Raw genomic sequence first — 15,247 nt, 5'->3', positions numbered from 1 at the left:
AGTATATTTATCTCCTAAGAATTCTGTTCTTAAGATTTTTTTCAAACCTTTTTAATATCTCATGTATATTTTATTCATTTAAAGTATTCCTATTATCTAATACTTCAGTTCTGCCTGCTCCATACTTTATCCTTCATTTAATAGTTTCTGGTAATTTTCTCCACCATTCAGAAACAATTCCTCTGAATGTATGTTCGATAAATTCAAAAGTTGTATATGTTTCCCATTTATTAAATTATATTGCTAAATCTGTGCTTTTCATCCATGTTTCAATAGCTTTATTTTTATCTACACAGTCTAGATCTAACCATACTCCTGTTGTGTGGATTGGTTCATTATAAGATTTCATTGGGTTTATTTCTTTTATGGACTGTTTTCTTACATTTTCAGTGTATCTTTTCTGTATTTTTCTATATCGGTAAATACCATCCTTATCAGGTATTAGGGTACCATAAGGATAATCTTGTTCTTCATCACTACTGAATTCTATTTTTATATTCTGATTTGAAGATGGATTAATATTCATCTTTGTATTTTTCATTTTTCAGTTAATTCTTCTAACTATTTTTTATATTCTTTATACTCTTCATCTGTAGATTCTAGGAATTTTTGTTCTATTTCTTCTACATCTGTAATCATATATTGTTTTTCTTCATGTTTTTTCCCTTTATTATTTTCCTTTTGTGTTATCTTAAAATCTTGAGGTGGATTAATTATAATCCAATCTTTTCTTTTAAAATTTTTATCTAAAAGAGCGCTTCCTACTTGTAGATTATATTCTAGATTTTCTAATCTTTTGTGTATATCCTCAAAACTTTCATTTGTGGTGTTTTTAGGTAAATAGGGATAACTAGGTTTTTTATGTTTTTCAACCTTTTTCAAAAATTCTTCAATTATATTTTCTTCATCTACTATATTTATCATAATTTTTGGTTCGTAATATGGCTCTGATACCATTTCTTCGGAGTGTGCAGTGGAGGGGTTTAGATTTTTGAACCAATTAAAATCTTCATAAGTAGTTAAAATATCACAATAAAATTTATAAAATCCACTAATTTTTATTACAACTTTTTCTTCAATAATTATATTTAGTTCTCTAATTCTTCTTTTCATGTTAAGAATTAGTTTATATATATCATTTTCTATTTTGATTGTACTATAATCTATAGAAATATTTTTATTTTTTAATTTTGGATCTAAATATTCTATGAAGAATCCTTTCAGATCTTCTTCTAAATAATTTAATTCATTTTCTGTTGCGTTTTTTAGATAAATAAAATTTGTATAATATTTGGGGTTAAATTTATTAAAGATTTTTGATCTATATTTCTTTGAGGACCTAATTGAAGGTTTATATATTATAGTGGTTTTGGTTGCAATTTCACAATAAGGGGTATTTTTGGAAAAGTTATTGTTCAAAGGCTATTATTCAAATGTTTATAATTTTTTGTCTAATCTTACAAAACTCTCTTTTATTTAGGCTATCTAAAGGTATTTCCTCTATCGAATTTAGGGGTGAGCATTTACTAAGATATAACTGCAAGATAAAAATGAGTCTAACATAGACTGAGGGTCTGTGGAAAAGTACTCCCGAAAATTAGCAACACAAAAACTTTCTACCATACTTCTTATTTTTTTGTATGTAAATCTATTCAACTGGGAAGAAATTGTCCCGAGAATGTAACTACCAACATGATTTCCTTAATCATAATATAATAAATCTGTTAAAAATTGCCTTCTTTGTCTTGTCATGGTTGAAATTTGTTAGCTACAAAATCTGAATATGATGGAAGTAAAAATCCTGTAGATGATGTTTACATAATATGCCTTGATATTGATGTCGTGAATTCATAGACGAAAAATAATCCATCCCTTTCAAATAAATAAGTAAAGAAACCATTACTAGAATATATTATAATCCTTTCAAAATGAATTTATAAATCATCTTTGAACTTAATTTTACAGATGAAATAAGAATTCAACACAATTCGAATTCTGACAAGCAGCAATATTTGTACAAAAATTCATATACTTTACAGATTGATCGATGAAAGAACTAAGATCAACATGCAACTCATGCACATATAAGGTAATTTAAGTCCATATAAAGCAAGTTCATTCCTCAACTTGCTAAGTTCTCGAGTCTTTATTAAGGTTATCGTATTAGTCATAAGCGTTCCAAAATTGTCAAGTACTTTTAAAGAGCTCAAATAGTATAGAATCAATACCCAAAAAAGCACCTTATGGGATAGTAATTCGTAGAATAGCATCAACAGGCTCATAAAATAGAGATAACCTTAATTTCAAAACAAGGCGAAAATACATTAGAAGTTCTTTTATGTTTTCATTTTAGTATTACACACAATACCTGGATCTATATGAGAATGGGAAAGAGTAAAAGAGGAGATCTCTCTTATTACCATCTGAATATCTCACAAGGCTGCTAAAGCTGATGTCTCCTGCAAGAAATAAGAAGAAGTTTTAAAATCAAATTAAATAAGCGAAAAGAGAGTTCTTAGAGAATCGTAGCATACCAGTAGATGCTCTGTTTACCACTCAGTGATTATGACTTTAAGCTCTTCATTTCCATTTTCTTCTTGTTCTTCCTGAATTTGCTTGGCAGATTCTCTAACAGCTTTCGCGCACCAATGTACCTCAATCTTCTGTAACGTTAGAATATCACCAAAACTAGGAGGGATCATCTTCAAATTGTAGCAATTTCGCAAAACTAGTTTTTGAAGTCTTGGAAAATTATCACTTGAGGCATTCCAGTCCGCAATTTGTACCCAACATAGTTTCAAGAATTTAAGTCGTAGGAATTCAACTCCACTTGTGTCCCATTGTCTGCCCTCGAAGGAAACATGTACTAATTTGAGAATCTCAAGGCACTGCATTTTCCCAATTATCTCCATTTGTTCTGGAGACGCGTGTATATAAACTAGAGTCAATTGTTTGAGATTTAAGGGCATACTGATCAAAGTGGAACATGGATCTCGCACGTCATTCTGATAAGGTAATAACTTCAGTGATTCGAGCCGATTATGGAAGTTGAAAGAATGATTGAATGAACATCTAATCCTGGCTTTCAATCTGCGAAGATTGGTTAAACATCTCAAAATTTTCTCATCTGTTTCATCAGAAATTGAAAGCACAGAAATACTATGTAGGTTATTATTTGTTAGGAAGTTTTCATCCTCAGTTGCTTGCTGACGACAAGATGCATTGAAGCATGCACCGCCCTTGAAATGCATGTGTCTCAAACTCACCATATTAAGAAAGTTCTCAGGTATTTCAATTTGATATGTATTTTCCAATACAAGAAATTCTAGTTTGCGAAAGCTTTCCATTGGCGGCAGATGTTCAATCCCTATTGGGATACGATATTTCGGAACAATGCAAACATCCAAGAACTCCAAGAACCTAAGAACTTTGAGGTTGCGTGAGTTTAAAGGAGGGCGCACAAGTTGGCCAAAAAGTAGCGAACGATTTGCAAATGGTTTGTAGTCAATACTCAGACAACGGTGTTGCTGATACATCAATACTTGACTGAAGAACCGTGGATCATCATGATTACTGTTAACAACATAGTCACATCATTGGTACGATCATCAGATATAATCACCATTATTAGCAAGCTAAAACAAAAATGAAGGAAAAGGAAAGAAAAAAGGAGAAATAGTGAACTTACATTTTGACCATCTTCAAATGTTCTTTTCCTTCACCTATTCTCAAGCACATTTCATACAATATATCATGAATCTTACAAGTTTTTACTCCTCCGTCAAATCTTCGTTTAACAACAAGTACCAAGCTCCTATCAATTAATTCCATAAGATATTTTAGTGCCACATCCTCCAAGCACTTTTGCTCTTCCTTCCTTATATATCCTTCTGCAACCCATAACCATATCAACTTTCGTACTGAGATTTCCTTGTCTTCCTCGAATGCTCCAAAGTAAAGAAAACATGGTTTCAGATGCATTGGTAAATGCTTGTAGCTAAGTTCCAATATCTTGATGCAGTTGTCGGGGTTTTGGGATATATATGAACTAAGATTTCTTGCAACGTTTTGCCACAAGTGTTCTTTCTTCTCCATGTTTGCAAGAACTCCAGCTATCACAACCACTGCAAGTGGTAGGCCGTCACAATTTGTTGCAATTTGCTTCCCAATGGGTATCAATTCTTGGGGACAATTTTTATCATGGAAGACTTTCCATTGTAGTAATTCCCAACATTCAACTTCTGTCAGAAAAGGAAGTGCATTTATGACACTACGAGGTGAAGCTTTCAAACCAACTTCTTTATTCCGAGTGGTGAATAAGATTCTGCTTCCAATTCTGTCGTCCGGAAAATACCTTTTCAAATCATTCCATACACTGATATCCCATATATCATCTATCACAATAAAGTATCGCCTTCCTTTTAAATTTTTGTAAAGTTTTTCGGCCAAACTTTCTTCCTCCATATTCAAAATTTTCTCTTTCTTACTGTTACCCATTGAGCTCAAAAATTCAATCAACACATTTTTCTTATTATATGTTTGGGACACAACACACCAGGAACGCTTGTAAAAATGATAGACAACAGAGGGATCATTGTACAATTTATTTGCTAAAGTTGTCTTACCAAGTCCAGGCATCCCAAAGATGGAAATGATTTGCAGGTGGTCTGTTCCTCTAACAAGTTGTTCTGCAATTTCAGTTGCCACTTTTTTAAACCCCACAATAGCGTCTTCAAAAACATGAGATTCTTTAGATTGCAAAGCTACTTGTTCATCTGGATAATTTGCAACTTCTAGCATTCCAGCTGCACCAACATTATTCTTCGTTTCTTTGATAGCCATCGCAAAAAGCTGAATCTTCTCAATGAGTTGAGGAAGCCGGAGGGCGAGATACCAAACATGAGGAAATGAATTGATAACATATTCAACTTCATATGCGATGTCTCCGGCTCGAATCACAAGTTCTTCATATTCTGTTTCCTGGTGCACTGCTATGTCCTTGACAGAAGATCCCAATAACATTAGCTCCTCATGAAGCATTACAATCTGATCGTTCACACCAACAATCCTGTCAGACTTGTTATTTATTAGGTCCATGAGATCATCGAGAACGGAATCAACAATGAAGAGTGAAACAACAGCAGTCTTTGGAGCCTTATAACACGGCATCTTTGCTACTGTGATGCAGTGATTCTTGATCTTTGTTTTCAAGAGATCAAACTTCCATAGCAAATATGAAAGTGCAAGATTTAATGTTTTAGTCTCGATGACACTGAAGAAACCTAAGAAACTTCGTAACAGAGATTTGATATCTTCAGTGGTTTGCAATGGTGTGTTCTTAGAATGTAGTAAATCATACAATGAGTGGCTCGGGAAATGCAAGTAACGTTTTACCTCTTTGACCACGGCTTCGATATCAGTGGTTGCATTATTGGTCTTTTCCACTTCAGGCATTTGGATGAATACAATAATGGCGAAAAAGAAGGAATAAAAGAAATTTCCTACTTCATTAACCACAGCTTCTATATCAATTACTATATTCTTGGTGCGCTGCAAATGCATTGCTTTATCACCAAGGAAAGTAATAAGAAATCCAAGCTCTGTCCGGAGAATTTCGATTGAAATCTTTACACAATCAATTAAACCTTCCTCAAAACGTAGGATGGCTTCTATCATCAGGAGGAAAATGTTGATTACGACTGCAACAGCTTCATTAGGATTGAGAGTAGGTGTAATACTCGAGAGGATTTGCTGGTTTGGGACTTGCAAGAAAACCTTAAGCTGTCGCCCAAGTGGCACAAGATTCACCCATTCCGTTTGTTCAAAACGCCATGAAATACCAATATTTCCGAAATTACAACTAATAATCTTTAAAATATTATATACCAATTGTCGATGTTGGGGGGACAATCTTGTTATATGCTCGGCCACAATTTTAAGGAGCCCTATCGGCCCGGTGAACGGACGTTTTCTCAGTTCATGATCTATAAACGATTCATCTTCATCAGATGACATAGCGAAAGATAACGAAAGTGGCAATGGAAATGAAGGTTTAGTTCTGAAAAGCAGAAAAGGTAAACGGAGAGAGAGGGCGTGGGGGAGAGAGAGAGGGATTTATGGAAAATGGGGGCACAGCTCCTAGGAAAGCGAGGAAATGGTGGCTAATGGCTGCTCCACCCACCCATTTTTTCACAAAGGCCTTTTGACCAAAATTTTCGTAATAAAAAAAAAAATTTAAACAAAATTGATAAGGTCGAAAATATCCTCCCATTTGCAAACCAAGAGGAGAGATTTAGAGAGAAAAAAGAGGAGGAAAAAAAAAAAGTAAAAACGTCGTCCGGATTCGACGCCTACCGATGATCCGGACCTATCCCGACTTCGACCTCTCTGAACACACCACGATCAGCCGGAGAAACGCCATTTTCTGGAAGGTTAGAGATGTTCTTTATAAATAATTTTTATGAACATGTGTAAATTTGAATGTTTAGGATTTGAATTAGTTAAATTCAATTTTTTATGGTTAAAATAGAAGAAAAAGTCGAATTTGAGGTTGAAATGTTGGAAAAACTGAAAAAAAGAGACGGAGCTCGCCGGAAATGGAGTTTTCCGACGAGCTGCGTCGCCCTTGGTCCGCCTCCATTACGGACCAGTCCGTAACAGACCACCAGTTCGGGTCCGGACCTTTTGGCCTGTCTGGACCCGACCATTCATATATAACTTTTTTTTCATTAATTTTTTTTTAATTTTTATGTTAAAAAATGTAATTAAATATGAAATAAATAATATGTTAAGAATTAGAACGAAAATATTTAAAAATAGATTAAATAGAATTTTAATTTTTTGTTTTGACTTAAATATATGTTTAGTAATTAAATATTCGAAATAAAAAATAAATATATGTTTAGTAATTAAATAAGTTTAGTAATTAAATATATGAAAGAAATAAGATACATTTTAAGAAAATTAAAATAATTAATTATGGAAACAATTAATATAATTAATTAACAAAATACTTAAACGAAAATATTAATATATTTTAATTCAAATAAATAATCGAAATAGAATAATTAAACATGAAATCAATAATATACATAATTAACGAAATATTTAAAGAATAAATGAAATTGAATAATAATTTTCTTAATTAAGCAATTAAGATAACTAATTAAAGAAATAGTAAAATGAAAAATTGAATAAAATATTATTATTTTTATTTAAATGAATAATCGAAATAGAATAATTAAATATGAAATGAATAATATACATAATTAACTAAATATTTAAAAAATAAAATAAATTGAATAATAATTTTCTTATTTAACCAATTAAGATAATTAATTAAAGAAATTGTTAAATGACAAATTGAATTAAATATTATTATTTTTATTGAAATAAATAATTGAAATAGAATCATTAAATATGAAATGAATAATATGCATAATTAACAAAATATTTAAATAAATATTTAAATTGAAAAATAATTTTCTTACTTAAGCAATTAAAATAATTAATTAAAGAAATTGTTAAATGACAAATCGAATTAAATATTATTATTTTTATTAAAATAAATAATTGAAATAGAATCATTAAATATGAAATGAATAATATGCATAATTAACAACATATTTAAATAATAAATTAAATTGAATAATAATTTTCTTACTTATCGAATTAAGATAATTAATTAAAGAAATGGTTAAGTGACAAATCGAATTAAATATTATTATTTTTATTGAAATAAATAATCGAAATAGAATCATTAAATATGAAATGAGTAATATACGTAATTAACAAAATATTTAAAGAATAAATGAAATAGAATAATATTTTTTTACTTATCGAATTAAGATAATTAATTAAAGAAATAGTGAAATGAAAAATCAAATTAAATTTTTTTATTTTTATTGAAATAAATAATCGAAATAGAATCATTAAATATGAAATGATTCATATGCATAATTAACAAAATATTTAAATAATAAATTAAATTGAATAATAATTTTCTGACTTATCGAATTGAGATAATTAATTAAAGAAATAGTGAAATGAAAAATCGAAAATAATATCGAATTAAATATTATTATTTTTATCCAAATAAATAATCAAAATAGAATAATTAAATATGAAATGAGTAATATATACATTCAGATAATTAACGAAATATAATTTTTAATGAAATATTAAATAATCAAATATGTGAGAATTTTTTTGTTTAACTGTTTTAATATGTGATTGGATGAATCTATTTATTGCTTTATTAATTGAAATCTGATTGGTTAATTTTGAAGATACGATATTTTATTTATAATCTCTTGTATATGGTTTTAACATGTATTATTTTTGTAGGATGAAATATCATATTGACAATGATCTGAGAGCTCATTTGGGAAAAGTTACGACGTATTGTAACTTTTTCAGTTATGCGACCGTGATTGAGGGATTGGATGAGGAGCACATCGGCATACTCCATCGGTCGTTTTTATGATCATTCTATCCGTTGAAGGACGTGCAGTTCTCGGGACAGATTATTAATTCGTTATTACTCCGACTGCTTAAACCAGTCGATGGAAATCAGCTTTTTTTTGATATGGGGGACGGGCAGGTATCGAGATTTTCGATCCTTGAATTTGCCCTCATTACAGGCTTGAGATATATAGGAGAAGAAGAAGCGAGAGCCTGTATTATATCAAATAAAATGTTATTAGATTTATATTTTGGAGGTAAAATGCCGGTTACAACACCACAGCTAGAGGACGCATTTAGGAGATGCGATCACATGTTAGACAAGCTTAAGCTAGGATTGGTGTATATACTGGAGAGTATATTGAGGTGTCGACATCGTAGGACGTCGATTGACCTTTTTTCATTGGATGCTGTTGGTGATAACGATGCTTTCAATAGCTTTCCATGGGGTCGAAGATATTACTCCGATACTCTCCACGTATTCAGGAGGGTACATACTATGCCAAAATCGGAGAGGGGCGACCGCAAATATGATGTATATAACTTTTGCATGGCTTTGCAGGTAAATATCCAGCTTAACATAATGCGTGTTAAACTTTTTTATTAAATGTGTGTGTGTGTGTGTGTGTGTGTATATATATATATATATATTTGTTATTTTTGCAGTTGTGGGTATATGAAGTTATCCTTGCTTTGGGTAGCAAATAGGCTATCAGAAGGGAGACTAGCTACCCACGAATGCTTCATTGGCGAGCACATGAGAAGCCATTGGCTAAAGATTTGATAACTATCCTCGACGATCCTCAGATGAGTATTATATATTTACAATTTATATTGTACGTACATTAACTCGGCTCGATACATGCTCGTTAACATGTTGAAATATGATATATCAGCTCGAAGTTCATGCTGAGTTGGTTGTTTCGATGGAAGAGGAGGATCAAATGTATGTACGTGAATTGCATGTTCGATCTATTGAAAACGATCCAGTGTTTGAGTTCGTTCCGGATAGAAATAGGGTACGTTTATTTAATATCATTATTTAATCTGATTTATAATATTCATGTGTGGATTATTAATATTAATTGTCTTCTCTATATAGGAGCGTCATCCAGTAGAACGACGAGCACTTCCACGTAGGAGATCTCCTTCACCTCCGCCGATGAGATCTCCGTTACCTCCACCGATGAGATCACCTCTACCGTCATTATCACATTCTCCGAGGAGATCTCCGTCTCCCGCACCCACCCACCTTCCACGTGGATCGCCTGCACCCAGTCAGACCCGTCATTCAGATGATTTCTTTGCACGCATGACTGATATTATTAGAGAGGAGCTGGGAACAATGCGAAGTGCATTTACGACAGAGGTAGTAGCACTGCGAGAGGAGATAGGGGTGTTGCGACGGGATATTACGACAGAGGTAGGAGTACTGCGAGATGAGATTGGAGTGCTGCGACGAGATTTAGGAGAGCTTCATACTGAGGTTGCAGCACTTCGGGGTGATGTAGCAGGCTTCCGAGGTTCTGTCAGAGGGAGTGTTGGGGAGACTGGTGTTCCTCGAGATTGGTGGGCAACGGCCGCAGGAATCAATGAGTTTTTTGATTCGATGCCGGAGCCCGGGAGGGAGGGGGTGGAGGTTGGGTCGGAGGTGCCGGAGGAGGTCGGGATGGCTGGGGCGGAGGAGGCGGGGGTGGAGGTGCCGGAGGAGGTCGGGATGACAGAGGGGGTGGAGGGATGGACAGGGGTGCCGGAGGGAGAGACAGGAGTGCCGGAGGGGGCGATCGAGGAGGTAGCGAAGGGGACACCATCTGCTGTATGACCGTGCCCAATGCTAAAAGGTGGTTCGAAGATGTACTGACGACCTCAGTTTGGCTCACTGATGATATAAGTTTTTTGAGTTTTCATTTATTATATTTATAGAAGTTTTTGGTTCATTTACTTAAACGTCTCTATCTTTTTTATTGGTGTTTTTTTTTGTTCCAGCATATCGACTTGGCTATGGAATTGTTACGCGATCGGGCTCAGAGATACCCGAGATCTTTATGACAGTCCTAGTCGAGTTATCCTGAGCTCTGAGTTTGTTCGTATCGTAGATATTGAGCATCACGAGCTCCTAAGCAAGGGGAATGAATATGTTCTGCCCGAGTACATGGTAGAGTGGGTGATTTGGCTACAGCCGAGGTGCGGAAAGCCGTGGACGGATTGTACACATATGTACATTTCAGTGATCGTGAATTCACACTGTTTTTCAGTGGAAATCGTATTTGCAAATTTCACTATGTATGTGTACGACTCTGATCACAGCTGTCTGACACAAAGTCAACTAGAGCACATTCTGGAGCCAATGGTTGTGATCGTGCCCATGATGGCTAATCAGGCGATGATTCGAGTAAATGACATATTAGCCATTGTGCGAAACATGACGACGGCAAAACAAGAAAGATCGTAAGGATTTAAAACTTTTTAATTTTACCTTTTAATTTTCAGTTATATGTTATCGAACTAATATATTCTTCTTCGGTTGCAGGGGCGACTGTGGCTTACTTGCAATAAAGTACATAGAGTTTTTGAGCATTGGCCGCAATGTTGAGACAATAAATCAGTCTTGGATTGATATGTGGAGGTATAAATTAGCTTGCGACTTGTATGAATATAACTGTGATCCTTAATGCATTGTATATTATTTTATTGAAATGTAAATGTTGTTTACTTCAGTATGATTCGTGTTGTAATGTAATAATTTTTTAAAATATTTGATTAACAAAATATTATTATTTTACTTTACAATGTTGTTGTGTCTGTAATATCTCCATATTGTCAGTTAATATATATCGTTGCCTCATTTGTATTCAAAGAAAATAAATAGAATAATTATTATTTTCATTTACATAAGTAATCGAAATATAGCAATGAAATATTAAATAAACAATATACACACTAAGATAATTAACGAAATATAATTTAAAAGGAATATAAATAATCAAATATACGTGCCAAATGAAGATAATTAATGAAAGAAATACTTAAATGAAAACTCGAACTAAGTGCTATTATTTTTATTCAAATAAATAATCGAAATAAGTAATTAAATATGAAATAATTAATTTTTTACTTAACCAATTAATATAATTAATTAAAAAAACTTAACCAATTATACATTTATTATACTTAACCTATTTTTTTTATTCAAATATGCTGTTAGAAAGAGTAATTAAATAATGTGATTAAAATTACATCCGATTTAAATTGAGAATAGAAAAAGCATATTACAAATAGAGAATACAAATGATTTATATAGATATTACACATCCGTCGAGTCATTGTTTAGTGGGATCTGACTTGTACAAAATCGACGTGTATGCCCTGTAGCGCCGCACCATCCGCACTTACGCGGTTGTGGAAACTCTCCTGTAGATGGTATTCTAGACGTCCGTCTACGACCAGGAGTATGTGTTCGAACTTCAGGTGGCAACAAATTATTAAGTGCTACAATATAATCAGGAACTTCCCACTCGACTTCATTTGGTAGAGGAAATATAGTTTCGGCATACGCTGCTCTCCAAAAATCAGCCATGTAATAATGACTGTATAAGCTGTGTGGTGGAAATCCTCTATACATAGCCACTGCGACAGATGCGCACATGAAAAACTCTCCAACTGAAATTGTCTACACGTGCAGGTATTGTCATTCAAGTCTACAATGTATCCAACATTACGCCCACATCTCACGGAGTAGCGAAATTGATCTAGTGGTTCCACAAATAGAGTTTTTGCCACTTCCAGAGTTTTGAATAGTCGATCTTCCCGTGCCGGAGCTAGCACACTTGTGCAATTCTGGGATTCCTTACGTTGGTCATAAAACCACTGTTGCAACTTGCTACGAATATGTTCAATCATTGCGAGAATTGGTAACTCTCGATCCTTCTTGAATAATGCATTGAGCGACTCCGCATTATTCGACGTCATCATGTTGTATCGACGTCCTGAAAAATGTGACCGTGCCCAATGTTCGACCCCCATATTTGATAGATATTCCCATGCACTTTCAGATTTATATTCTATTTCGCCCATGAACTTCGTAAACTCTTCAAAGCTGTAAGCTTCTGCAGTTCTTCTAAACAATGCAACGATGCCACTGCCCGGTACCTAGTCTTCAAGTTGTCCTGAATGTGGTACATGCAATAACCATGACGTGCTTCCGGAAAAACTTCGGCTATACCATTTATTATTGACTGCCCCCGGTCAATCACAAATGTAAGGTTCTCGATATCCCCAATTACTTCTCTCAGCTTCATGAAGAACCAACGCATTGCTAGATCAGTCTCTTCATCGACAATGCCAAATACAAGAGGGTAAATTTGGATGTTGACATCTTGACATGTAGCAATAATCAACTTCCCTTCATATCTAGCTTTTAGGGCTGTACCATCAACTAGAATTAAAGGTCGCATCGCATTTCGAAAACCTCTAATGCATTATCCAAGAGCCATAAAAAAATACTTGAAGCGATTCTGCCCATCGGTTTCAATAAAAAAGGCCGAGTCAGAATTAGTTCTCACCATGTTGTGGCAATACCTGGCCAATTTGGCATAACTCTCCTCTGTCGAACCCATTAAATCTTCCAATGCACATTCTTTTGCCTTCCAGGCCTTCTGGTAACTCATAACTACCCCATACTCCCGACGGATGTCATTAATGATATCTGTAGATCTGTAAATTATCCGTGGGTCCTGAAACTTGTGCATTATCTATCGACCAATAAACCATGATCGAGCTTGCCTGTGATCATTTTGACGAATACCCAATTCACAAGTAAGTTCCCGCGCATACTTGCGAACTACAAAGAACTCATTTGTGTCCATTTTTGTCGCTCTCAAACGCCAACTGCAATTGTTGTCCACACAAATAATTGTGTATGTAGACTTGTTTGATTTTTTTACCTTAAACTCAAAATTATGTTTAATTGCAATTCGATGCACAGCTTCTTGCAAATCTCTTTTCATGTCAAACAATTGATCAACATGTAAATCTTCATCATCAGGAACTATACGTGAACAATTAGAAGACCGTGTACTCGGCCCAGCATGTGAACTCCCACCAGACTCATGTCTCTGTCTAGATAAAGCAATCAAATCCTGATTTGTAAATGGCCTTTCATCCTCATTATCTTGAACTTCCTCGTAAATCCTTTGTGCAACGGTGACATCATGATGAGTAGCAACTGTCTTAGGAATAACCACATCATCATCACGAGCAATCTCAACAGTATCCCAAAAATCATTCTCATTACGATCCTCTCCATCGAAAACTTTGTGTTCACCTTCGGGGATATTTTTCTTCAACAAAGTTACGCAAATAGGAGTTGTCTTTCGACCTTGGTTTAATTGAATTACATGCTTTATTTGCACTTCAGAAGTAACCTTCAAAGGTGGAATCCAAATTGTTGAATTCTTTTGAAATAAAAATCCCAATTCCATATCGTACTGAGAGGAATCGACGTTAAGCATGTTTTCTATTTCATTGTACATTTTCGTAAACGATGTATTTTTTGTTATCGAAATAGCAGCAACCCCTTCTCCTTCACTCGTCCATTTCTATTCCCATTGACCATTTTGTTTCCTTTGAAATTCGCCGAAGTAACAGATTGGGACACATGCTTTTACCATACCTGCATTACGAATTAAACAATTATCAGTGACATCATAGTAATCATAAAAAATATACTCAAACTCGTTGTTTTGGAAGTGTTCCATAATTTTTTACACTATACAACACAATTAGCAACAAAAAAAGAATCAGTAAGAAAATTTAATTCGATTATTTATTTGAATAATTTGAATTAATATTTAATTCGATTTTTCATTTCATTATTTCTTTAATTAATTAACTTAATTCGTTAAGTAAGAAAATTATCATTCAATTTAATTTATTCTTTAAATATTTCATTAATTACGTATATTATTCATTTCATATTTAATTATTCTATTTCGATTATTTATTTGAATAAAAATAATAATATTTAATTCGATTTTTCATTTCACTATTTCTTTAATTAATTATCTTAATTCGATAATTAAAAAAAAATTATGAAATTTAATTTATTCTTTAAATATTTCGTCCATTACATATATTATTCATTTCATATTTAATTATTCTATTTCGATTATTAATTTGAATAAAAATAATAATATTTAATTCGATTTGTAATTTAATCATTTCTTTAATTAATTATCTTAATTGGTTAAGTAAAAAAATTATTATTGAATTTAATTTATTTTTTTAATATTTCGTTAATTATGTATATTATTCATTTCATATTTAATTATTCTATTTCGATTATTTATTTGAATAAAAATAATAATATTTTATTCAATTTTTCATTTTACTATTTCTTTCATTAATTATCTTAATTGGTTAAGTAAGAAAATTATTATTCAATTTCATTTATTCTTTAAATATTTCGTTAATTATGTATATTATTGATATCATGTTTAATTACTCTATTTTGATTATTTATTTGAATTAAAATATATTAATATTTTCATTTAAGTATTTCTTTAATTAATTATATTAATTGTTTCCATAATTAATTCACTAAACATATATTTATTATTTATTTCGTATATTTAATTACTAAACATATTAAGTCAAAAAAAAATTTCTATTTAATCTATCTCTAAATTTGGTTCATTAGCTTAACATATATATTATTTATTTCATATTTAGTTACATTTTTTAATATAAAAATTAAAATTGATTTAGAAAATTAAAAAAAAAAAAA

The 15,247-nt window shown here is 32.5% G+C and overlaps 2 protein-coding genes across 3 annotated transcripts; both read right to left on the bottom strand.

The window, feature by feature from the left end:
- Positions 1–2,264: 2,264 nt before the first annotated feature.
- On the bottom strand, positions 2,265–6,162 carry LOC111390392 (putative late blight resistance protein homolog R1A-3). 2 transcript variants are annotated; one of them, XM_023015429.1, is made up of 3 exons: positions 3,689–6,162; positions 2,535–3,573; positions 2,265–2,459 (listed from the first exon to the last, which is right to left on the bottom strand). In XM_023015429.1, the coding sequence occupies exons 1-2, from the start codon at positions 6,013–6,015 to the stop codon at positions 2,550–2,552; spliced, it is 3,351 nt and encodes a 1,116-aa protein (XP_022871197.1). In that variant the 5' UTR covers positions 6,016–6,162; the 3' UTR covers positions 2,265–2,459; positions 2,535–2,549. The 2 variants fall into 2 exon arrangements, with proteins under 2 accessions (XP_022871197.1, XP_022871198.1); XM_023015430.1 differs by lacking the exon at positions 2,265–2,459 and having other exon boundaries at positions 2,613–3,090; positions 3,267–3,573.
- Positions 6,163–11,247: 5,085 nt separating this feature from the next.
- LOC111390391 lies at positions 11,248–12,363 on the bottom strand. Its single transcript, XM_023015428.1, has 3 exons — positions 12,018–12,363; positions 11,857–11,925; positions 11,248–11,264 (listed from the first exon to the last, which is right to left on the bottom strand). Exons 1-3 carry the CDS (start codon positions 12,361–12,363, stop codon positions 11,248–11,250), a joined length of 432 nt encoding a protein of 143 aa, XP_022871196.1.
- Positions 12,364–15,247: the final 2,884 nt, after the last annotated feature.

Source organism: Olea europaea, unplaced genomic scaffold (assembly GCF_002742605.1).
Source record: "Olea europaea var. sylvestris unplaced genomic scaffold, O_europaea_v1 scaffold680, whole genome shotgun sequence".
In the NCBI taxonomy this organism is placed as follows: domain Eukaryota; kingdom Viridiplantae; phylum Streptophyta; class Magnoliopsida; order Lamiales; family Oleaceae; genus Olea; species Olea europaea.
The sequence above is the reverse complement of the archived record's forward strand: the minus strand, read 5'-3'. Positions and strand labels throughout refer to the sequence as shown.

What these genes read in the sequence shown, in the direction of transcription:
- LOC111390392 (XM_023015429.1), bottom strand. Translation starts at nt 6,015, where the DNA reads ATGTCATCTGATGAAGATGAATCGTTTATAGATCATGAACTGAGAAAA. An exon ending in CATTTGAAGATGGTCAAAAT is followed by an intron (nt 3,574 to 3,688) that starts GTAAGTTCACTA and finishes TGTTGTTAACAG; the next exon opens with TAATCATGATGATCCACGGT.
- LOC111390391 (XM_023015428.1), bottom strand. Translation starts at nt 12,363, where the DNA reads ATGATTGAACATATTCGTAGCAAGTTGCAACAGTGGTTTTATGACCAA. An exon ending in GCTGATTTTTGGAGAGCAGC is followed by an intron (nt 11,926 to 12,017) that starts GTATGCCGAAAC and finishes TGCCACCTGAAG; the next exon opens with TTCGAACACATACTCCTGGT.